This window comes from Myotis daubentonii, chromosome 10, assembly GCF_963259705.1.
Source record: "Myotis daubentonii chromosome 10, mMyoDau2.1, whole genome shotgun sequence".
NCBI classification, from domain to species: Eukaryota; Metazoa; Chordata; class Mammalia; order Chiroptera; family Vespertilionidae; genus Myotis; species Myotis daubentonii.
The window spans coordinates 54,489,911-54,515,522 of record NC_081849.1 but is presented as its reverse complement, the minus strand read 5'-3'; the positions used below and the strand labels follow the sequence as shown (position 1 = coordinate 54,515,522).

The following is a 25,612-nucleotide window of genomic DNA, read 5'->3' as shown; positions in this document are numbered from 1 at the left end:
TAGATTTAGCTATGAAAAACTTGACGTTTGTTATATTAATTTATGAAATATTTTTTTGGATCAATACAGACCATAGTATATTTTTAAACTTACAGCCTGTGCTAAACACATGTAAAATGAACTACAAACATAAGCAATCATATTATTTGTTTTAAAAAAATTAAAATTACCATTTTCCCCCAGTAGTAACTTTATAAACATATTATTTGCTTTCTTCCAAATTAAGGATAATTTTAAAAATCCACTGTGAAATTTACATTCTGACTAAACACAAAAATACACAAATATTAGTTCTAATCAGAAATTTCAGCTGACAAATGAAAATGTTTATTTTGAAAATAAGAAGCTCTTGGATAGAGAAGTGAAATTTTTGTTCCAAGAACACTGTAAATATATTGTTTTCATGTAAAAATACATTTTTTAAAGAAATAATGTTTAACAGTCTTTTAACCCTACCTTCTCAAACACATTTTTCCCTTAAAATAAAAGTTTAAGATAAACATCTCATTTCAAATATTTTACAAGATAAATCAAATTATTTTTTCTTATATGAATGTGAGCCAAGTATTTGCTGCTTTCAAGACGTCATGACCTAATGTAACAACCTTTGGCTTGCAACTTAATAGCTTGAAAGTCAATTTATGCTGCTAATCAAAGAAGGTTGATATGTATTTGTAAATTTAAAATTTTTCATCTTTTAAAAGAAATAAATCCTAAGAAATAATATATTTTAAAAATCAATGATAAACATTTTTATTACACCAAAGATCAACAAAACAATAAAGCCTCCTAATATTATTTTTGAAAACAGTTGATCCTTGAACAACACAGGTTTCCACTGCAGAGGCCAATTTATATCCAAATTGAACAGTGTAATTTAAACCCATATTATTCAAGGGTCAACTCTGCGGTTGGTTGAAAATCTGTATATGGCCTATCAAACACCTCAAAGTTTTATATGTTAAGTGCAACAACCAATATATTTTTGCAATCACTTTCAAAGACTGGAAAGAAAATATGCTAATTACAAGAGCAATAATGCTTGAGTTACAGACTTGTAAATCTTGAATCTGCCACTTAAAATCTTAACTATAACTTCCTTAAAAGTCAATTTTATCAGATATAAAGTGGGAGGTAACAACAGTATCCACCTTAGAGGGCTCTTCTGAGAAGTAACATAATGCACACAAAAGATTAATAGAGTATGTGACACAGGAAGTAACAATAAATACTAGCTATACCTAGCAGTGACTTAAAGGTTAAGTACCTAACAAATTATATTCTTAAATACGATGTAATCATTATTTAAAGAATTAAGAACTCTCAAAAAGAAAAAATAGCGTGGGAGACAGTTGGGGACATGCCCTCCAATGAAATATCCAGAATTATATTGCAATAATAATAAGGCTAAGAACCACAAAGGGCTCATTAGACTAACATTTGAAGTCTCCTAGGTTACTTTTATTGTGTTTTGGCAGTCATTTCCTATACATTTTAACACTGCACTGTGTCATTTTCAAACTACAATTCAGAAAATCTGAAGTGAATTTTATTTTCTTTTTTGAATTTTATTTTGTCATGAATTTTTAGAAAAAATTAACTCACTGACCTAAACAAAAAAGGCATAGAAAAACTGTACACAAATTAAAAGTCATTTACATGTTATGTATTATATAGTAACCATTTTAGCAATTTCAAGTAATTTGTCTGGGATCTAATTAATTTTCATACTGTTCATATTTCAAATCTCAAAAAATCTCTATTATTTATGAATAGTCTATTCTGATGACATGTCATATCTTTATTGGAATGATCAAGTACTAAATTTTACAAAAACATTAAGCTATAGATTATGGTCCAAAATATTTTATTGGTGTTAATTTCTCATTTAAAATATTCCAGGTACTAACTTAAGTTACCTAAACCATAGTCCACAATATTATTTCGAGTGTGACTATTAAGCATGTGAACAGTCCCTCTAATTTTTGATCATACTAACCTGAGTCAATGACATTTCCAATGGATATATTAAATGACAGAGCACAGATATAGGAGACAGAAAAACTAGGTCTGGCCCAGTCAAAGTATTTACTAAATATGTTAAGTTCAGCATGTCCTTCAATTTCTCCATGCCTCTCCTTCCTATTTCAAAAGAGGAGGATCCTACCCTCTTTTGTCTAACTCACAGGGCTATGGTAAATCACCTAAGAAAAATATATGAAAGTACTCTGAAAAGGACACAGTGCTATATACATGTGATATCAACACACACGGGCTTGTTATAGTATTATACCTTGTTAGAATGGCCAGGCTATTAAAAGTGTAATTTAAGAGAAAGTTATCCTTGGAATTATCAGAAAAAAAATTATAATATCTTTACCATGTCCTTTGGATAAGGTCTGAGAGCAGTTTTAAAACAATGCACTGATACCTATCCTATTACCATGTAAGAAACTAAATCAGACAATGACCTAAGAAAAGATAAGCCTCATTTATTCTTCCCAGATTTTTAAAAAATGACTATAATTCGGCCTTACCAGAATGTGTTTCTGTAGTGTTATTAATATTAATTTATAGCCAGCTGTTTTAGGCTTATTCTGGTAGTTACTTAATCCACTCTGAAAGTAGTCATAGGTGATCTTTATTTCTCCACTACCTTTTTAAAAAATACTTACTTTAAATTATTCTAGGTTTTTTTTTTTTTCTGACTTAAACTCACAGAAAGTAGGTATAATAAGTTTTTAAAGAGAAAAAAAATATTCAAAACTAAATTAATAAAAAGCAAATGTTCCCTCACTTTCCCGCCTCTTCATTAGATACTATGAATCCAAAGGAATTTTAGAATCACAAATCAACAAAAAAATCCATTTAATTTACACTATATAATTTTCCAAGGTTAAAAGATACAAAGCAAGAAAATAAATTAGGATTGATTTTTGTAGAAGATGATTCTGAAGAAATGAATGTGATTTTGAAGGAAACAGGATATGAGGACAAGATGAGAACAAAACAAAAAGTAAGATTTTGTAAAACATTGTTTGGTTTTAGACATAGTCACTGAAATATTAGTATCTCTAAGTCACTAGCTACATGGGAAACTAGATGGGTAATCGATCAGGCATGTGGAAACAGATTTGGAAGATCTGATATAAATGATTGCATTGTTGAAGTCACAGGAGTAGAAATTATGAGGTGAAAGACTCAGGGTCTAGATAATACTCATTAAAAGATGTCAGAAGAGAATGAGGGAAAATGAAATGACAATGATTTGAAAAATATAAATAGAATTAATACACTAGAGAAGTGTGGGATTTCAAGAATGGGAGTAGTCAAAAACTAAGGAAAAAACTTAAAAGATTGGGTTTGACCAGAATTCCATAATAAATGTGAAGAGCTGATTTTAGCAGTAACACTGGATTAAATTAGCAATAAATTAAGGGAAGCTTAGTTAGAAAGGAGGGCTTCATAATAATTATTAATAAGTAAATAATAAATTCAGTATTGAGTTATTAATAGAAATAATTTAATACAACATGTTTCAGAATTGAGTCAGACTGTTTAATAATTATGTTTCAGACTTAAGTTAGACATTTTGGGGGAGGTGGCCAGGGGAGCCTTATTCCTGTAAGGAGGCAACAGAAAGATACTAATCAAGCCACCCCCTCCCCCTTTTTTTGAATAGCATAGTCAGCCCCTACACTCAGTGGTATGTATTTAAAAGGTACTTAGACCTTAGTAAGTAAAAAGGCAAAAAGCCCAGTTGGTAAGTGGTATTGAAAGCATAAACAACAAAGTGAATAAGTCAATAATTTACAGTTGAAAACAATTTTAAATAAAATTCAAACCAAAAGTAGAAAACCTTAAAAATGTAACTGCTAGAGGCATGATATCCATGTTATGTGCAAAGTGATTAAATATTTAAAAGCATAATATAGATTTTATTTTGATATAGCCACTTTCATTCAATGACAGGATTTCTTGGATAATTTTAACCAAAGAAATTTCTACCTCAAAGCATCCATAAAATTGATAATTTGGGTACCTAATAGTTATGAAAAGTGTCTTCACAATTTTTAGTATGAAAAGCAATATTAAAAAAATGGAGCATCAAAATATTTTATTTAAAATTTATTTTATGCCTAACCTAATATGTAAATGGAAATATATCCACATTCTATAGGTTTCTGAATTTCATTTCCTATTTTATTTTTATGAATATCTTACTTTCTTTTGAATTTGTATCATTTGACATTAAAGCTGTATAAAAGCCATGCAGTTTATTTACAATATTATACATTAATTATGTTTGAAGATTATACCAAAATTTCACAAAATTATAATTAAAATGAAAAGACAAGTGAAACATTTAGAGACTTTAAAAATTTTAGGTATAGAATTTTGCAAAGATTATTTTGGTTTATTTGTAAGTGTTATTCAAGCACTGGCTTGAAATAAGATGGACAAAAAATGCAAATGAGTAGAATTTCAACAAATGAAAAACTAAAAATGTTTAGCTAAAAGATGAAATACAATACCATATAGATGAAATACTTCCTTGTAGCAATGGGAATTAGAAAACAGGAAAAAAGGTTATTCCTTAAAAGTCTTTCATAAAGAATAAGCTACCAATAATAAGTCTATAAAAACTTTCAGAAATAAAGTTTCTTGAATTATGTTAATCACCAAACTTATGTTTTCAGTAGTGATTGGAGCTATGAACCTTAAATATTTATTTTACTGTAGGGAGTCTCAGTTTCCACCTTTGGGGAGTGGGGGTGAAGGGGTAGGGGGAAGAGAAAACCAGTCAGTAACCTTAGATTTAAGTAAAGATCCTGGTACCAATATCATGTACTTGGGAGTAGAGAGCTACAGAGACTTGCAAGTCCACATACTTTTAGCTGTATAGAATAGTGTAAATACAGAGTAGTGTAAAATTTAGGTTGTTCAATGTATGATCCCCTATCAAAGTAAGTCCCTCATCCTTCAGAGTTTAAAAGATATCAATAGGGCCCTGGCCAGTTTGGCTCAGTAGACGGAGTGTCGGTCAAGGGCACATACCTCAGTTGCAGGCTCAATCCCCGACCCCATGTCTCTCTAAACATGGATGTTTCTCTGTGTCTCTCCTGCTCCGACTCTCTCTAAAAATCAATAGAAAAATATCCTCAGGTGAGGATTAAAAAAAAAAATCAATACTGTTTCTTCTTCTCTAGCAGCATCTCGTCCAGCTTTCACTGTTGTGGCTGAAGGACATTCAGGTACTCAGACTGCCCCAGCTGATAAGTCGTGTTCCTTCCACAGTCGACGTACTGGTACCTCTCCTGGGATATCTGTTCAGAGTGTCCAAAGTATGTTGTTGTCACAGTGACTCTAAAAATAAAATAAATGCGGGGAAGCATTGAATAGTTACATATAAAAAAGTGTTCTCAATTGAGAATACTTTTATACATTAAAATTCTCTCCAGAGAGAGATTATTTGACTGATGATAGCTTCATAGTCTGGACATGGGTCTCTTAGGGAATATTTTCCCAACAGACAACAGAAATGCTGGCTGAGCAAGCGCTATCCAAATAATTATATACAACAAATGTATTTTTTTTCAAAACACCTATCTTTAGTTAAAAATATAGCATAAGTTCATTATGTTATTAAAAATCATACAGTTATAGAAAAAGGGTTCATCAAATGTTAGGCTCATGGCCCAAATTCCAAACCTATAACCTACAATGTTTTAACAGCTTAGGGCAGTGGTCGGCAAACTGCGGCCCCTTGAGTGTGGCTCTTCCACAAAATACCACGTGTGGGCGCGCACGTACAGTGCGATTGAAACTTCGTGGCCACACTCAAGGGGCCAAAGAGCCGCATGTGGCTTGCGAGCCGCATTTTGCCGACCACTGGCTTAGGGTAACACCCAATATACAAACCAGTAACATTATTTCTCCTCACTAACACTAATGATCATTTACCAAAGAGAGCAAGGAATTGGATGCTAAGTTCAGTCCTCCCCTCTGTCCCAACCCCTGACATTTCCCTGAGGTCTTGCAAGGTCCAGGTTCACTATTCAGCAGCATGTGATCCTGTACTAATACTTCTTGAGCTCCCATCTCCTCATTTGTAACATGGGATAATAGTTATTTGACATCAGAGCACTCTTGTAAGACATAACACCCAAATGAGATGGCATTGTAAAAATGCTGCGTATGCTCCAAGTCAGTGATTTTCAACCCTGTTCAATTCAAGGCACACATAATCTAATTACTAAAATTCTGAAACAGACCAAAAACTTATTTGCTGATCAAAAAAAGGGTATATTTTTGATTTACAAATAAATAAAATAATAGTGATTACCTACCCTTTTTGTTTCAAAGTAAGTCAGATGCAAACTTATTATGCAACATGACCAATGAGATGCAACTCTATTATGTGACCTATATACTTATGGATCGTGACAGGGCATTCACACTAGAAGGCTATATTGTGTTGACTGTTGTCATTTTTTTGTATTTGACAATCTAAGAGAAAAGAGGTCAGTGTCCCTGACTAGTCAGGTATTGCATGCTTTAAAAATCTTCAGAGTACACCAGTAGAAAATCGCTGCTCTAAGCCAATGTTATGAATCTGAAATTTAAACAAAGAAATGTCTCTTTCAAAAAATTCATACTCACTGCATCATGAGAACTATGTTATGCACTTTGATGGACGGCAGTGTACAGAAGTCACTGTTAAAGAGAAAACAATGTGAACACATGATACCTATGACATAAATGTAAAAGTTTAATTACAATTCTTCCTATGTTAAAGCTAAGTGATACTATTAAGATATAATAAGCAGTATTGGTTGATCATTTCCTCTATCTCATATAATGATTAATATTTTCATGCCTTCTTATTCTATAAACAAATATGCTTTCTTACTATAGCAGTTGTAGAGCTGTTTTAACATTGGCCACAACTTACTTTCACTTTTTAAAATGTTTTTATTGATTTAAGAGAGAGAGGAAGGGAGAGAGAAGGAGAGCCAGAGAGAGCGAGAGCGAGAGCAAGAGCGAGAGCAAGAGCAAGAGCGAGAGCGAGAGCGAGAGAGAGAGAGAGAGAGAGAGAGGGAAAGAGAGAGAAACATTGATGTGAGAAACAACAATTGGTTGCCTCCCAGACCAGGATCAAATCTGAAAACTGGGTATGTACCCTGACTGCGAATGGAACAGGTGATGAGTGCACGGATGACGCTCAACCAACTGAACCACTTTGGCCAGGGCAACTTACATTTACTTTTTAAAAATAATTATTTTTTTTATCGATTAAGGTATTACATATGTGTGCTTATCCTCCCATTGCCCCCACTCATGCCCTCACTCCCCTGGTGTCGGTGTCCATTGGTTAGGCTTATATGCATGCATACAACAAGTTTTTTGGTTGATCTCTCCCCTTTACCTTCACCCTCCTCTACCTTCCCTCTGAGGTTTGACGGTCTGTTCGATGCTTTTCTGTCTCTGGATCTGTTTCTGTTAATCAGTTTATGTTGTTCATTACATTCCACAAATGAGTGAGATCATGTGATATTTATCTTTCTCCGACTGACTTATTTTGTTTAGCATAATGCTCTCCAGGTCCATCCATGCTGTTGCAAATGGTAGGAGTTCTTTTCTGTTTTACAGCAGCGTAGTATTCCATTGTGTAGATGTACCACAGGTTTTTAATCCACTCATCTGCTGATGGGCACTTAAGCTGTTTCCAAATCTTAGCTACTGTAAATTGTGCTGCTATGAACATAGGGGTGATATCCTTTCTGATTGGTATTTCTGGTTTCTTGGGATGTAGTCCTAGAAGTGGGATTCCTGAGTCAAATGGGAGTTCCATTTTTAGTTTTTTGTTTTTTTTTTCTGTTCATCAGATTATTTATTCACTTGACTCTTAGCTTCACTTGTTGATAGATACATATTTGTTGTTCATAATTTGTATCTTTACCTTTTTCTTCCTCTTCCTCTTCTTAAAGGATACCTTTCAGCATTTCATATAATCCTGGTTTGGTGGTGATGAACTCCTTTAGCTTTTCCTTATCTGTGAAGCTCTTTATCTGACCTTCAATTCTGAATGATAGCTTTGCTGGATAAAGTAATCTTGGTTGTAGGTTCTTGGTATTCATCACTTTGAATATTTCTTGCCACTCCCTTCTGGCCTGCAAAGTTTCTGTTGAGAAATCAGCTGACAGTCGTATGGGTATTCCCTTGTAGGTAACTGAGTTTCTTTCTCTTGCTGTTTTTAAGATTCTCTCTTTATCTTTTGCTCTTGGCATTTTAATTATGATGTGTCTTGGTGTGGTCCTCTTTGGATTCCTTTTGTTTGGGGTTCTCCGCGCTTCTTGGACCTGTAAGTCCATTTCTTTCACCAGGTGGGGGAAGTTTTCTGTCATTATTTCTTCAAATAGGTTTTCAATATCTTGGTCTCTCTCATCTTCTGGCACCCCTATAATTCTGATGTTGGTACGCTTGAAGCTGTCCCAGAGGCTCCTTACACTATCCTCGCATTTTTGGATTCTTTTTTCATTTTGCTTTTCCGGTTGGATGTTTTTTGCTTCCTCGCATTTCAAATCATTGACTTGATTCTTGCGCTCTTCTGGTCTGCTGTCGGGCGTCTGTATAATATTCGTTATTTCAGTCTGTGTGTGCTTAATTTCTAGTTGGTTCCCCAATATAAGATCGAGGGTCTTATTAGTTTTCGTGTAGATCTCATTAAGTTTATCGGCAGCTTCTAAACAGTTCTTGAGAGACCTTAAAAGTGTGGTTCTGAACTCTATTTCTTCCATTGACAATTTTGTCCTGTTTCTTTGTCTCCGCATTTTGTTATGCTTCCTTGGTGCACCCCCTAGTGGTCTTTGTTCGCAGTCTTATAGATAAATCTTGATTGTTGTAGCTAATTCCAGGGAGGGTTTGACCTCCAGGCCAAGTGGCTATGAGAATCAGCTGTGTCAGCAGTGAGAGAACTTCTGTCCTCTAGGGAGGTGCTAATCTAGCCTTTGCCTGAGGCTATCCGGCAAATGCCTCTGTGCAGGGCTTGGGCGGGGCGGGTCGCACAGGATCAACAGGGTGGGCTGGAGAGAGCAGTTATGGCGGCTCTCAGTCCTGTCCCCAGGGGCTCTGCCTCTCTGAGTCCCAGCACCCGCTGCAAAGCTCGGAGAGAAAGCTGCACTCGCTCTGACCGAAGCCAGACAGTCCCGCTTCTGCCGTTTGAGTCTGGGTCCCTAAAGACTCGCCTGTATCTGGAGCTCAGAGTCTGCGACTCCCTCCCGATTGAAAACAACAACCGCGCCCTCCGCCGCCAGCCCGCTCCGCGCACTCCGCACCTCAGAATTTGACTTCAGCACTGCGCCTCCTCTGAGTGTCCGTATGCGTTTCTCTTTCCTCCTAGTTGTAGGACTTCCACTCAGCCAGCGTTCCTGTGGTTCTGGGTGATGTCCCTTCCGTCTTTTAGTTTTACTTTTGAAGTAGTTGTTCAAAGCAGCAAACTTCGGCGTTAACCTATGCCGCCATCTTGGTTCTCCTTCCATTTTTAGTTTTTTGAGGAAACTCCATACTGTTCTCCACAGTGGCTGCACCAGTCTGCATCCCCACCAGCAGTTCCTTTTCTCCATGAGGGTTCCTTTTTCTCCACATCCTCACCAGCACTTGTCATTTGTTGATGACAGCCATTCTGACAGGTGTGAGATGGCACCACATTGTTGTTTTGATTTGCATCTCTCGGATGATTAGTGACTTTGAGCATGTTTTCACATGTCTCTTGGCCTTCTGTATGTCCTCTTTCGATAAGTATCTATTTAGGTCTGTTGACCATTTTTTTTATTAGGTTGTTATCTTCCTTTTTTTAAGTTGTATGAGTTCCCTATAAATTTTGGAGATTAAACCCTTATCGGAGATAACATTGGCAAATATATTCTCCCATGCAGTGGGCTTTCTTGTTGTTTTGTTGATCGTTTCCTTTGTTGTGCAGAAGCTTTTTATTTTGATATAGTCGTATTTGTTTATTTTCTTTTTAGTTTCCATTGCCCTAGGAGCTGTATTGGTGAAGATAATGCTTTGGCATATGCCTGAGATTTTGCTGCCTATGGATTCCTCTAAGATTTTTATGGTTTCCTGTCTTACACTTAAGTCCTTTATCCATTTTGAGTTTATTTCTGTGTATGGTGTAAGTTGGTGGTCTAGTTTCATTTTTTTTTTTGCATGTATCTGTCCAATTTTCCGAACACCTTTTGTTGAAGAGACTGTCTTGACTCCATTGTGTGCTCTTTGCATCCTTTGTAAAATATTGAGCATAGTGGTTTCTGGGTTCTCTATTCTATTCTATTCTATTCTATTGGTCTATGTCTGTTCTTGTGCCAGTACCAGGCAGTTTTGAGAACAGTGGCTCTGTAATATAGCTTGATATCTGGTATTGAGAAACATCCTACTTTGTTCTTCTTTCTCAAGTTGCTGCAGCTATTTGGGGTCTTTTTTTTATTCCAGATGAATTTTTGAAGAGTACATTCTTGGTCTATGAAATATGCCATTGGTATTTTAATGGGGAGTGCACTGAATCTATAAATTGCTTTGAATAGTATGAACATTTTAATGATGCTGATTCTACCATTCCATGAACACAGTCTGTTCTTCCATCTGTTTACATCTTCCTCTATCTCTTTTTTCAGTGTCCTGAAGTTCTCCGAGTACAAGTCTTTTACCTCTTTAGTTAAGTTTATTCCTAGGTATCTTAATTTGTTTGGTGCAATGGTAAATAGGATTGTTTTTTTAAATCTCGCTTTCCGTAAGTTCACTATTGGTGTACAAAAATGCCATAGGTTTCTGGACGTTAATTTTGTATCCTGCTACATAGCTGAATTCATTTATTAAGTCTAATAGTTTTTGATGGAATCTAGGATTTTGTATGTACAGTGTCATGTCATCTGCGAATGACAGTTTTACATCTTCTTTTCCAATTTGGAAACCCTTTATTCCTTCTTCTTGTCTAATTGTTATGGCTAGCACTTCCAGTACTATGTGGAACAGGAGTGGTGAAAGTGGGCATCCCTGTCTTATTCCTGTTCTTAGGGGAAATGGTGTTAATTTTTGTCCACTGAGTATGATGCTGGCTGTGGGTTTGTCATATATGGCTTTTATTATGTTGAGGTATGATCCCTCTATTCCCACTTCGCTGAGGGTTTTTATCAAAAATGGGTGTTGGATTTTGTCAAATGCTTTTTCTGCATCAATTGATATGACCATGTGATTTTTATCTCTCAATTGTTTATGTGATGTATCGTGTTTATTGATTTGCGGATATTGTACTATCCTTTCATCCCCGGGACAAATCCTACTTGGTCATGGTGTATGATCTTTCTGATGTACTGCTGAATCCGATTTGCTAAGATTTCTGTTGAGAAATCACTTGATAATCTAATGGGAGATCCCTTTTATGTAACTTTCTGTTTCTCTCTTGCAGCCTTTAAGATTCTCTCTTTGTCCTGAATGTTTGCCATCATAATTACGATGTGTCTTGGTGTGGGTCTTTTTAGATTCATCTCACTTGGGATTCTCTGTGCTTGTGTGACTTTTTTCTTCCCCAAATCAGGGAACTTTTCTGACATTATTTCTTCAAAAAGGTTTTCTAACCATTGTTCCTCTTTCTGTTGTTATGATATTCCTATTATTCGTATGTTGCTTCTTTTCATGTTGTCCCAAAGCTCCCTTAGGCTCTCCTCCTGTTTTTCAATATTTTTCTCCAATTGAAGTTCAGTTTGGGTGTGTTTTGCTTCCGTCTTCTAATTTGCCAATTCGGTCCTCCACTTCTCCTAGTCTACTGTTGAAACTTTCCATAGTGTTTTTTTTATTGCAGCTATATCACTCTTTATTTCCTCTTGATTCTTACATAAGTTGTTTATTTTTTTCATCCATCTGGTTTATGAACTGTATAACCTTTATGCTGAATTCTTTGTCTGACATATTGCATGCTTCCGTTTCACTTAGCTCCTTTTTTGCAATTCCTCCTTTCCTTTGGGGGTTTCTTTGTTTTCCCATTCTCACTGAAGTATCTAGGTGTCGAGTCATGCGGGGGCTGCTCCTCGGGTTGTTGAAGCTCCTTGGGTGGCAGCTTCTCCTTGGGCTGTCATGGCAGTAGCTACTCCTCAGTTGGCAGTGGCTCCTCTGCTGTGTGCTGCTTGCGCAGATGCTCGCAGCAGTGGTGGCTCCTCTGGCTGGTGGGGGCAGGCTGCTCACGTGGCTGCTGCTCCTTGGACGGCAGCGGGATGCTCATGCTGCTGCTGCTCCTCAGACAAGGGTGGGCTGCTCACATGCTGCTGCTCCTTAGATGGGGGCGGGATACTTGCAAGGCTGCTACTAGTGTAGTTGTGGTGCCCGAGGCCAGAGCATTGGACTGGCCAGAGGGGAGTGCGCCTCACAACTCACAGGAGCCCGTGGCCAGGGTGGCTGAAGTCTCGGTGACCATAGGACCACAGCTGAGGCAGCAGGTCCTTGGTGGGGGTGGCTGTAGACCCTGGGTGGTGTCTGAGGGCACCCTGGGTGGAGGTGAGGCTGGGTTCCCAATCACAGCAGCTCTCCCCTTCAAGAAGGCACGGCCTCTGCAGTAGAGCCAGCCACCCGGGACTGTTTGCAACAGTCCTGCAGAGTCCAACTGCCCCTCACTCACATACACACACACAGACACCCCTTTTGTTCCCTCACTCACTCACACTCTCTCCCTCATTGACGCCATCTTCTTGCCCTCTGTAGTTGTATCTGGAGTGTTATCGACCTGTTCGTGAATGGAGTCTCCTCTCTGGGTGTCTGGTTATGTGGCTTGCTCTCTACCACATTGACCAAATAGGAGAAAATGCAAGACACAAAACCCAACACAAAGGCAACAAAACACGAATGTACTCACAACACTGATAACCCCACTATTAGTGACCACCAGAGAAAAGAGAATTGGGGGAGAGAAAAGAGAGCACAAATGGTATCAAGGAGAGAAAAAATCGTAACAGAGAAAAGAAAAAGAATAAGAAGAAAAAGGAAAAAAATATATATGGGGAGAAAACACCACTGAACAAACAGATAAACCAGTTCAGTACAGATGAAGTCGAAAGAGGATGAGTGGATAAGAAGAAAGATGTTACACCTGTCCAAAGGGACACGGCCTTGGTGCCCTACGGTTTCCTTCCGACCCTCCGGGCTTGGAGGTCTCCCGCCTCTCCAGCTCAGATCCCTGATTTTACCGTTCTCTAGGCGCCCTCTGCCCTTTCCGGCTGCGAATTGTCTCACCAGCTGTGTTCACTTTGCCAATTCAGGGTGGATGTTATTCGATTTAGTTGCTCCCTCAATCTGCTCCATGACAAGGCTCGGGACACATCTGCCTATTCTGCTGCCATTTTGTCTCTCTCCCTACTTTTACTTTTCACCTTTTGAAATTTCACTAATCAGTTTGTAGTTCAGAAATTTTATATCAGGCTGATAGAGGATAAAAATTTATCACTGTTTTACTTAGCAAGAATTAATAATCATTTAGAACCAATTTATAAGCTTTAGAACATCAAAACAACAGAGCATTACACATTACAGTGGAACATCGGTTTGAACTTAATTTGTTCCACAAGCGATTTGTTTGAAAACCCAAATCATTTTTTCCTAGTAGAAATAATGTAAATTGAATTAATCCATTCCAGACCCCCAAATGATTCCATTTTAACCTTTCTTACATAGAGTACATGTCTAATGTACTGTTTAATCTAAAATAAACACTTTATTTCTTAAATTTATCAAACCACCCCTTACTAGCTTTTAAGGAATCACTTTCAGCACTTGGTCCAGGGGTGTCATTCAGGTCAGCATGCAGTGTCTTTGCTTGTTCATATATCACTGCCTCTGAGATGCTATCACTGGCTAATGGCTTTTCATTTATCCAAATCAACAGCAGTTTTTCTACCTCTTCAATAGCCTGTAATCATTGTTTCTTTCACACCGTTAGCAACACTAGCACTCTTTTTATTTTCCCCATTTTTTTAAAGAACTTTACCTTCTTTTCCTAAAATATCAATGTCATTATATATTTTATTATTTTAATTTTTTAAATTTAAATTCTTTATTGTTGAAAGTATGACATATGTCTCCATTTCCCCCGTTGACCTCTCCTGCACGCTCTGACCCTTTCCTAATGTTTTTATTGATTTTAAATAGGGAGAGGGATGGAAACACCATTGATTTGCACGGCCTCTACTGGGATTGAGCCTGCCTCCCAGGCATGTGCTCTTGACCGGAATGGAATCAGGAACTCTTCAGTCCACAGGCCAACGTTCTATCCACTGAGCCAAACCTGCTATGGCCATTAGCACTTTTGAGGACCTTTTTATGTTTTAACACATTGTATGCAGGAAACGTATTTATACGTTTTACGTTGACTGGTAGTAGAGCGTGGGACACGTATTTTATAGATGCGGGATACGGTTTTTATAGACTAGCGGTAGAATGCGGGTAACATATAAATACGTAAACTAAAGTTATCGTAATTTTACTGAACGTTGCCATTTGCGCAAAAAATTAGCAAAAATGGCCCACGCCACCTGTTAGCACGCGATAAAAACTACCGGCAAACAATGTGTTAAAATTGTACTAATGGTTGATTTAGCCAGCAAAAAAAAGCATTCTCTCCCAGTTGCCTGAGAGAGACTTTTTGTCATGCTGAGGTATTGCCGGGAGCCAGTCCATCCTTGCTGTTTCAAAGGACCTGGCATATATGGCATACTGTTCTTAAAATGTTTGCTCACCTTCTTGGCACTATGTGTTTTAACCAAGGTCTCCTCTCTGAGAAAGGTTGTTTCCCCAGGTAGGGATTTTCCCCTGAAGTTAGGAAGGGAATAAAACCCCTCAACTAAGTGCCAGGCGGGTAATTAATCACTACGAACAATCATGCTTAAGCTACATAATCTTTACTCCCTGGAATGGAGATAAGAAACGCCCTAACCTTTGTAATAGAGCTTGATAGGATTGAATCAACTGGTATAAATACAGATGTAACAAGACAGAAAGACACAGAACTTAGAACACAGAACCAAGAGAGACAGAACTTAGGCACAGAACCTACACAGAACGTTCTCTAGAGACAGAAGAACTTCGCTGGAGAGAACATGGCAAAAGATCCTGGACTGAACCTGACTACAGAAATTGGCAAGAGAACCTGGCTAGAACCTGGTGACTGAACCTGGCTGGAGAACCTAGCGAGGGAACATGGCTGCAGAACCTGGATGGAGAACCTGGAGAACCTAGCAAGAGAACATGGACACAGAACTTCGCTGGAGATCCAGACCAGAACTTCGCTGGAGATCCAGACCAGAACTTGGCTGGAGATCCTGGCTAGGCTGCTGATCAACTGAACGCTGTCTCCGTGTCATTCCTTCTTCGTCGACTCCGTCTATGCCTTTGGGAACCCCTGGACCTGCTGGGGTTGGACCCTGGCAAGGTATCAGCATAAACATTGAAACCAAAGTTTGGTTCATTTTGACCCAGATTTTTTTTTTTTTCTGTGAACTGGGTTGAGAACAGAATTGTTCGAGATGAGAGACATTTGAGAAATGAGGCTTGACTGTATTAGCATTATTAATCTTCCTATAATAAAACATCAACAAATAATAGAATATAGGAGAATATGATTTTAAAATAATAAACATAAAGTGACATGGTATATATGATCTTAATTATGAAAAAAAAAATCAGGTATTGCCATAAATGTCATGTATGTTGAAAAGGGAGAAGAGAAAAATAGAGATGAGCAGAAGCCAGAAGGAACATTCCAAAATGTGGTCTTGTGACTGCTAAGATTATGGGAGATAAAATATATACATATTTACTTCATATTTTATAATTTAACGAGAGAAAATAAAAGTCAGAACTTACTACATGTAACTCATTTCCTCTGCTATGATAGTTGGTACTGTGTAATCAATCTGAAAGGCAAAAAAATAAAAATAAACAGAGAGAATAGGATCAATAATCAAACATTTCAGATACATTCCATAACTTCAAAGAGTTCAGAAATCTCTCCCTTTATGAGTCTGATTTACTCTCATATATTCACTAGAGGCCCGATGCACAAAATTCGTGCAAGGGGCCCGGCCTTCGTAGCCAGAGCAGCTTGCCTCGGCCCTAGCAGCCCCAGCTTTATCCAGAAGGTCATCCAGAAGGACATCTGGAAGGTTGTTCGGCTGTCCGGTCTAATTAGCTTAATACGCTTTTATTATTATAGACGGGGCATATTTCAAAGTCAAGTTTTTGAGGAAAACCCCACCTCCCTCAAGGTAGTACAGTAAAGCTGAGACTCCTTTAACTTATTCAAAATATTTCATGACTGAAGCTTACCTGTCTCATATCCAGTGGACCAATGTTTGTTATGTTGTTTAAACGTGACTTTCCAATAACTGTTTTTGAAAACTGAACTTGTGCAGTGATGTTTTCAACTTCAACAGCATAATAGTTATTGTTTGTTATATTTAGTGTGTTCTGCAAAAGAAAGGAGGCAGAAAATGTGTAAGTTATCTGAAAATAAGCAAAAGGAAGATGTATTCAAACTAATAAAAATGACTTTAGTTGTGCCATGCTTCATTATTAGAATAAAAGTTTTAACAAAAATGTCAAAGAATATCAAATGAACCAATTCTTTGGTTTTATGTGAGTCCAATGTATTGAATATGCTACAATAATGTAAAAATAAAAGACCCAGAAATGGTATAGGCCTAGAATGTTAGAAAAGGTATTTGTGGCATTAGCAAAAATTCAATAAAAATAATTTTTAAATTTCATCTAAATGTTTACTAAATGTTAATAAAGTTATTTCTTATTCTAATAAATACAAATATGGCCATATAGCAGTACTTTAAATAAATTTTGTTTAAAAGAAATTGGTATTTTAGCTTATAAACAAATAGAAATTTCTACCAGGTCACCATGGAGAAAAAATGGAAAAGGAGTAAGTCTGTTTGGTTGGAAAAAAGATAAAGGTGCACCACTTCTATACTTAGGTAACACAAGGTTCAACTTTTTTTATTCTAATTCACAACTGTCTCAAATTCAGAAACAAATGTTGAAAAATAAACAGATTATAAATATATTTTTTGGTAGCAATTAATTGTTTAATTCATTTATCCTCCTAAAGGCATTTTCAAATGCTAAATGATTGTGCATACACAATTGACCGTATTTATTATTCAACACTTTCAGCAGAACCAGAAATGAGAGAAGGTCAATACTGTAGACACACAGAAAGCAAACTGACCAGCGAGCTTCACATTTAACCTCTCAACAAGGACAAAGGTTCTAATTAACATCATAAAGGAATGAAGTAATCTATTATTAATATAAGTTTTTACTTACTGTGATATTTAAATATATTGTACGCTTTTCATCATCATAACCGACGTATGCTGATTTGACACCAATGTATTTCACGTCGATAGAGCGAGGGAAAAGGAAAAACACAGCCAATCCAGAAATCAGCAGACAGACAAACACAGAAGCCATCACATACAGTTTTCTGAAAAAGAAAATGGAGTATTTAAATATATGTCCACCAAAAATTACACAATGAAACATTTAGAGAGGATATTTTCAACTTGAATTTCCCCCCTATTATGCTAGCTGTATAAGATGTATTTTATCAACTTTTTACATTATAAAAGTATTGAGTAGGCTTGGGTCTGAGTCTACTAAGTGCTGAAATGTTCTCTTTATAAGATGTACTGGTGTTTACCTTATTGGAGACTGGGATTTCAGGCTTATTACAGATATAACATCACTGCAGTGATTCCCAAACTGGGCTGCACATTAAAATCAAGACAGGGAGCTTTAAAAATATAGATTTCAGGACTTCCTCCTGAATTCCCTAAAGCAGAATTTTCACAAGTGAATTTTGCCACTGTGTTTCCCTAAAGTGACTACTTATCAATAACCACCTCTGACGCTCTTAAAACAATGTGATATCAACACGGCTTATCAATTTCACCTCAAGTTTATAGCCATTCTCTGTTGTTATAAAAGGTATTAAAAGATGGCCAGTATGAATATCCACTTCTATAGTTTTGAGAGTATTTCCCTAGGTGCTGAATCTTTTCTCCCCTTTATCCATATTCTTGCCCTGTGCAAACTGGATTCTACCCCCAGCAGGTTCTTCTTAGGATGTGCTTGTCCTTTTTGTAAGAGTTTTTATCCAGTTTCCCTCAGGTCTTTGAAGGCTTAGGATGGCCCAGTTCTCTCTAATCTTTTCATGGTCCCTTGCTGGATTCCTGTGGCCTTTTTCACACTCTCTCCATGCTGGAGCATGAGGAGCACTCCCATTTTAACAGGTTATTCTCAAAGGTATTTGCTGGAAGTCCTCTGAGTGGGATCCCCTTCTTATAGGTATTTGCTTTGGGTATCAGTGGCATTAGGACTCTTAGGAACTCTCTATTTGCTTCCATTCACAATTTCCACACAGCTGCTCAACATGTTAAGTCTTTGCTGTCATCAAGGTTTGAATACCCATTTTTATCCTGTGGCTAGTGGGAACACCCATTTTTAAAAAATAAACATGTTTTCTCTATGTGTGTTTCTTACTATTATTTTAAGTTTGTCTGTTTTAATAAATGGATTTGAGAAGATTCAGATACTATGCTGCTTTCAAGACCTTACCCCAACCAGGAATCTTTTCTTTTTTTTTTTTTGATGACACAAAAGCATATGAGAGCATTACTTAACAACCTGATAGCATTTTTCCCTTTTAATAGTGTTAACCAGAGTAACTATTATATAGTAGAGGCCTGGTGCATGAAATTCATGCACGGGGGGTTGGGTCCCTCAGCACAGCTTGCACCCTCTCCAATCTGTGACCTCTTGGGGGATGTCTGACTGCTGGTTTAGGCCCAATCCTTGAGGGAAACTGGCAGTCGGACATCCCTCTTGCAATCCGGGACTGCTGGCTCCTAACTGCTCGCCTGCCTGCTGGCCTAATGGCCCCTAACACCTCTGCCTGCCAGGCTAATTGCTCCTAACTGCCCTCCCCTGCCGGCCTGATTGCCCCTAACTGCCCTCTCCTACTGGCCTGATCACCCCTAACTGCCCTTCTCTGCTGGCCTGATTGCCCCTAACTGCTCCCCGCTGCTGGCCTGATTGCCCTTAACTGTCCTCCCCTGCTGGCCTGATTGCCCCTAACTGCCCTCTCCTACTGGCCTGATCACCCCTAACTGCCCTTCTCTGCTGGCCTGATCGCCCCTAACTGCTCCCCGCTGCTGGCCTGATTGCCCTTAACTGTCCTCCCCTGCTGGCCTGATTGCCCCTAACTGCTCCCCGCTGCTGGCCTGATTGCCCTTAACTGTCCTCCCCTGCTGGCCTGATTGCCCCTAACTGCTCTCCCCTGCTGGCCTAATTGCCCCTAACTGCTCTCCCCTGCTGGCCTGATTGCCCCTAACTGCTCTCCCCTGCTGGCCTGATTGCCCCTAACTGCTCTCCCCTGCTGGCCTAATTGACCCTAGCTGCCTCTGCCTCGGCCCCCGCCACTGTGGCTTTGTCCGGAAGGAAGGCAGGACAACGGGAAGATGTCGGTCAACCCAGTCTAATTAGCATATTACCCTTTTATTAGTATAATTTGAAAAGCAAAAAACAAAACAAAACAACAAAAAAAACAAAAAACAAAACAAAACCCCCACAGCAAAACAATTTGCCACTTTCTTACTAGTATAATCACTTACGTTCTTCTTGGCCTTAATCTCTGATCACTATATGGAATCAATGCCACCAGCTGGTTTTCTTGCCCTAAGAGTTAAAGAAGTTTAAAAATTTATTAACATGGTTAATTAAAAATGCAGTGACTGCTCAACAAAGTCTGGTTTGAAGAGACCAAAATACCATGTGGTTCTCATCACATTCCTTTAGTAAACTGCTCTCAAAATCTCCAGAAATTACCCAACTTGGATCTTTGTATTAGCCATTAAAGCAACAAAGTTAAATTCTCTTTCAAAGCTTTCCATAATGCTTCAATTATTCCTCCCTGACCCCTCCATAATCCTCCCCTCATTTACACTACCCCCAACACACCCACATATAAATATATATTTATTATGTATATATGTCTCTTTGTGTATATATACATATTGCATCTTGGTATTCATTTAGCTAAACTACAATCCTGGTTAAAACCAACCCTTTAGCTACTGTGCCTATAGCCACAGTTAAATGTGAGAGAGAAAAACATCCAACTATACTTACTGGTCTGATTTTAGATCACTAATCTCAAGTAGCCCTTAATGATGCCAACAATCATACTAATTTCCTTAGTTCACACTCCCAACCTGACATACCAAGACCACCATTTCATAACTTAAACTTTTTTTGAAACATCCAATATCTTCTTCCCCATACTCACTCTGAGCACAGAATGTAGCAAACAGAAGAGAACTTTCGCAAGCTCCCACCACCACATCCATCTAAACTATCTACTGCCGTGTCCACTCATTCTAACTTCTCTTCTGTTACTAAGAGTAGCCCTCTGCACTAGGTCTAATTCTCCTGGCTCCTGCATTATCAATGCTTTCTCTGTGCATCATTCTCATTAGCAAATATTATTCACTCCATCTTATAAAAAGCCCTCTCCTGACCTCACAGCCCCCTCCAGCTATACCACTTCACTCCTTTTTTACACAGTAAAACTCAAAGCAAAAACTATCTTCCCACTATATAACTGCTCCTCCTATGTACTTGATTCCACTCTACACACAATATACATACTTTTGCAGGCTACCAAAACTTTACAGGTCCCCAGTGGTCTTTACATCACCAAATCCAATGGTAAGTTCTCAGTCCTCACATTAATTGATCTATCAGTAATATTTAACACAGTTGATCAATTTTTCTCCTTGGTATATGTTCTACATTTACCTTCTAGGACACCAAATACAGATTTCCTCCTTCTACACTAGCTGCTCTGTCAGTGTCTGCTAATTCTTTCTCAAGTAACTGATCTCAAAATGTAATGCTCGAGGGTTCAGTGCTAGGGTTTCTTCCTTTTCCCCCCTATACTGCTGAACTTGGCGCTCTTGTTACCTGTGAGACTACAAGACCTTGGTTCTTATCTTCTTAAAGGAAAGATTTCAATCAAGAGACGAAGTGCAGAAGAGCAAGCAAGACTTTATTGACGGTAGCAAAAACACATTTAGAAACAAGGAAGGGCATAGAAGAAGCAACTGGAGAACCTAGGCTAGGCTGCCTTGGCTCACTGGGAAGTAAGAGAAAAGGGGGCCTTGGAGACAGGTTCAGGGTTAGCCTGGGACAAATTGCTGCAGCCCATTGCTCCCCTGGTTGCAAGTCTCATGGGGTCCCTTAGAGTTTAGGAGATTCATGCCTGTGGGGGAAGAGAATGGCATGGCCTGCTGGGACCTTTGTTTTCATGGGGTTTTAAAGGGTGGGCATTTAGGAGAGGCCTTAAGGGAGGATCAGCAGAATACCCATTAGCTTTATGTGGATGTACCAGAATGAGATTTAGTCTCTTAACCTGTCTGTCCTTGGGTGTGGTTAGCAAATGGCAGTAATTGGATTTCTGTTATTTGTCTCCCTGAGTAGAATGATTTATACTATTTACCCTCTGGTTGGGGAGAAGTACAAACCATTTACTCTTAAGTGTCCTTGTTTAGGGAAGATAGGATTTACTAGGTGGCTGCAAACTGCTGTTTAATTATCTGTTTAGTTTCCCAATTTCACTTGTCCTAAAATTTTCCTACCTTCTTACTATCCTATAACGCTCTCATCCATCTCAGATTTAAGTATCACCTGTGTACTGATGACTCCAGCCTACACGTTGCACTTGAATTCCAGGCCCTCATTATAACTGCCTATTGCACATACCCACTTAGATGTCAAATATGCATCTCCAAACATACATAACTAAAACTGAGCTCCTGAGCTCTCTCCTGACATACACCTTCAAACCTTTTCCCTATCCTAATAACTAGTCCATTCTTCCAGTTGCTCAGACAAAATATACCTTTGGAGTCATCCTTGATTTCCCACCATCCACTTCCAGCTGCCAAAAAAGCCCACTGGCCATACCTCAAAAACATATCTAGGTAATCTTCCCCTCCCCTAGTCCGGTACATTAATCCCTTCAACGAAAATAGTCCTTTTATTCTCAGTCACTATCACTGCAAAGATAAAATCATCACATTCAAAGGCCAACTCAAATATAATTTTTCCCAACCCAAGGCATTTATCAGAGACTCTGCTAGACCTTATACTGCCACTCTGTCCTTCCCCTGGCTTCTCCAGAGTCACATCATCAACTCTAACCAAGCAGACAGTGGAAGAGCACAAACGTACTTTTACTATTTCTATTGTTGCCATTGCGCCTAAAATAGCCTGAAGACAGCACACGGGAATTATTTCCTTCTGATTTCTATGATATTCCACAAACTGATATTTTTTTTTCCTATTTGACTCATCATCATATGCTATCCCTCTTCATGCAGTTCCTCTTTTGCCAATGCCTAAAATCATTCTTTTTTTAAAAAAATGTATTTTATTGATTTTTTACAGAAAGGAAGGGAGGGATAGAGAGTTAGAAGCATCAATGAGAGAGAAGCATCGATCAGCTGCTTCCTGCACACCCCCTACTGGGGATGTGCCCGCAACCAAGGTACATGCTCTTGACCAGAATCTAACCTGGGACCTTTCAGTCGGCAGGCCGATGCTCTATCCACTGAGCCAAACCAGTCAGGGCTGAAATCATTCTTTAAAGGGAAAATAAAGGGCACATACCCCTAGGAATTCTTCCTGTTCCTTGACAAGTGGGGCAGGTGACACTATCTCTTCCTGTAAATTCCACATATGGAAACTGAGAGACATCTCCACTTCTTCCATCTTCATTATGGACTTCATTACTAACCAATCCATTCCTCATGTTTTCAGTTGATGCGACTCCACCGTAAGCATCTTCTTTATTTGAATGCAAAGGCAAATGGGATAAAGACTTTCCCATGTCTAAAGAAAAAGAATAATCTTATAGTAAACTTCACACACAAAACATGTATACGCAAGAACCGTATGGAACATTTATACGAATCTAATTAATTTAGAAAACTTCAGGGGAATGTTCATTCAGACAGACTACTTTGGGAATTAGAATTATATTTAATCAAAGTAATGTCTGAAACAATGAAGCCACTTACTTGAGTCCAAAAGTGTTTATCTATCAAAATATCTATATATATATAAAACCCAAATATGCAAATAGACCAAATGGCGGAACAACCAGTTGCTATGATGTGCGCTGACCACAAGGGGGCATGCGGGGAACATGGCAGGCATTAGCCGTGGTGGGATTATGGAGCAGGTGAGTGGGGGCCAGACCAAGGCAGGGCGCCAGACCAAAGCAGGGTGCCCATCGCTATCATCAGGGTGAGCCTCTGGTGGTTACTGAAAATTCTTTGCTCCCGTGTGCTGTGGTCCCGCCTGGTGCTCGATACCATCAGTGGGTGTGAGCGGCAGCAGCTGGCCCCGATCTCCCCTCAGAGATTCTCCACCTCCCCCTGCTCCTGGGTGATCGGGGTAGCAGCCACTGCTTGCACCTGCTGATGGTGCCGGCCCACTCACAACCGCTGCTGGCGACGGCCCCAATCTCTCCACACTGTCAGCGGGTGCGAGTGGGGTCGGCGCCATCAGCATGTGGGAGCGGCGGCAGCGGGAGTGGAGTTGCCAGCAGACAGGGGACCAGGGGCCATGGTGGAGGGGCTGGGCGGGGGTGTGGAGGATGGGCCAAGACCTGCCCCTGTGCCCACCGCAGCCTAGCGGTCCACAGTTCCTTTCAAGTGCATGAATTCGGGCACTGGGCCCCTAGTTATGAAATAGACTTGTGATGAGAATGGGCTTTCAAACAACATTATAATTTAACAAGTCTATACTTCCTCTGAAAAGTAATGTGGGCTTCACATTTCTTAGAATAAAAAACAAACACATACTACCTTTAAACCAATTAGCACCAAAGGCAAAAGTTTCTTTGGGCAGATAACAATTAGGTATCACCAAGCAAATTAAAAGTAGTATTTTTCAATCTTTTAAAATTCATGCTCCTTTGTGATAAATAAAATTTACAATCCCTCTCATCCACACAGTTCTTTGCTTTAAACACTTAGACACTTGCAACAAAAACAACTCAAAAACCAAATTCTACATGTTTTTCTCTCATTCAGCAGTGGGCAGAGCTAAAATTATGAAAGGAACATTCCAAAATATTGACTATAACTTACCCCCACAAAACATCAATTTCAAAATTTTAGCATAACAGTGTCAAAAATAATGTGGGGAAAATTAAGTATAAATTTAAAGCCATTTTTATTATGTGTAAGTTCCAAAACATAACTTATGACTTCTACAAAAATGCATTATCTTCTCTTGATTTGTTTCAATGACACTCAATCCCAGCCAAATCCATTCTTGCCAGGCACAGGTATTTCCCAGGAGAGAAAGACACAGAAGGCAAAACCAGTGGCCTTCTGGGCCTCATTAGCAGTGGCCTTGAAGAGTCGGCCTCAGAAAGGTGTGCTTGCCCTGCCTGCGTGCCTCAGGCATGGCTCAGCTCAACCTATGAACCAGGAGGTCAAGGTTCCGCGGTTGCAGGCTCTATCCCCAGTGTGCGGCGTGCAGGAGGCAGTCGATCGGTGATTCTCTCTCCTCGTTGATACTGATGTTTCTCTCTGTCTCTCCCCCACTCTCCCTTCCGCTCTGAAGTCAATAAAATTAAAACGAAAGAAAGAAAGGTGTTTGTTTCCAGGCTAATGGACAAACACCAGACCTTGTGGGGTACTGGGCATCCACACTTCTTACTGAATTGTCCTCGGACCCCTTCTGACTTTTAAGCACTTTTATTCCTGGCGGCTGGTTGGCATACAGAGAGGTTCTAAGCCCCCTTCTCTTCCGTGTGCTCAGAGTGTTGTTTGTTTGTTTTATCGCAGCCGTTTAATGTACTGAAAACCAATATGGAACTCAGACTCGGTATGAAGAGAGAGAGAGAAAAGTACAGCAGTCCATCCCATTTAAATGGGTCGTAACTTTCTGCGATAACAAGGAAGCCAGTCCCTTCCGTAAGCTACACAAACAAAACAAAACAAAACCCAGCAGACAGTCTACTCCGGAAAGGTTAACACGAAGACCCAGTCAACCGTGCGAGAAAACTCAAAAATGGCAAAACCCGCGGCCTCACAAGGAGGAACCAACCCAGCGCGTCCAGGGCTTGGCGTCCCCACCGCAGGAGTCGGGGTCAGGGCAGGAGGCGGAGGTGGCACTGCCCCTCCATCCACACCGCCCAGCGCTCCGCCCCTGTCGCCAGGCGGGCCCAGCTCCCCGCGGTCTCCCCTCCTTCCGCTCTGGAAGGGGACCTGCGGCCGCGCATCGGGGTCGCTCACCAGCGCCGCGTAGTCCCGAGCTGCTCCGGCGCGGACGGGCCCGAGGACAGGGTCGCGGAGCGCGCGGTCAGGCTGCTGGGCTGGAGCGACTGGCCTGCAGCAGGGTCGCCGCGGAGTCAGGGGGCGGGAGCAGCGCGGGGACGGATCAGCTGATGCGAACCCTGTTGCAACCTGCGCCCGCGCCT

At 39.5% G+C, this 25,612-nt stretch overlaps 1 protein-coding gene across 1 annotated transcript; it reads right to left on the bottom strand.

Annotated features, from left to right (window-relative positions):
- Window positions 1–1,543: 1,543 nt before the first annotated feature.
- On the bottom strand, window positions 1,544–25,602 carry TMEM106B (transmembrane protein 106B). The gene is made up of 8 exons (XM_059712437.1): window positions 25,428–25,602; window positions 22,786–23,007; window positions 19,728–19,791; window positions 17,380–17,539; window positions 16,369–16,509; window positions 15,907–15,956; window positions 6,664–6,717; window positions 1,544–5,367 (listed from the first exon to the last, which is right to left on the bottom strand). The coding sequence occupies exons 2-8, from the start codon at window positions 23,003–23,005 to the stop codon at window positions 5,229–5,231; spliced, it is 828 nt and encodes a 275-aa protein (XP_059568420.1). The 5' UTR covers window positions 23,006–23,007; window positions 25,428–25,602; the 3' UTR covers window positions 1,544–5,228.
- Window positions 25,603–25,612: the final 10 nt, after the last annotated feature.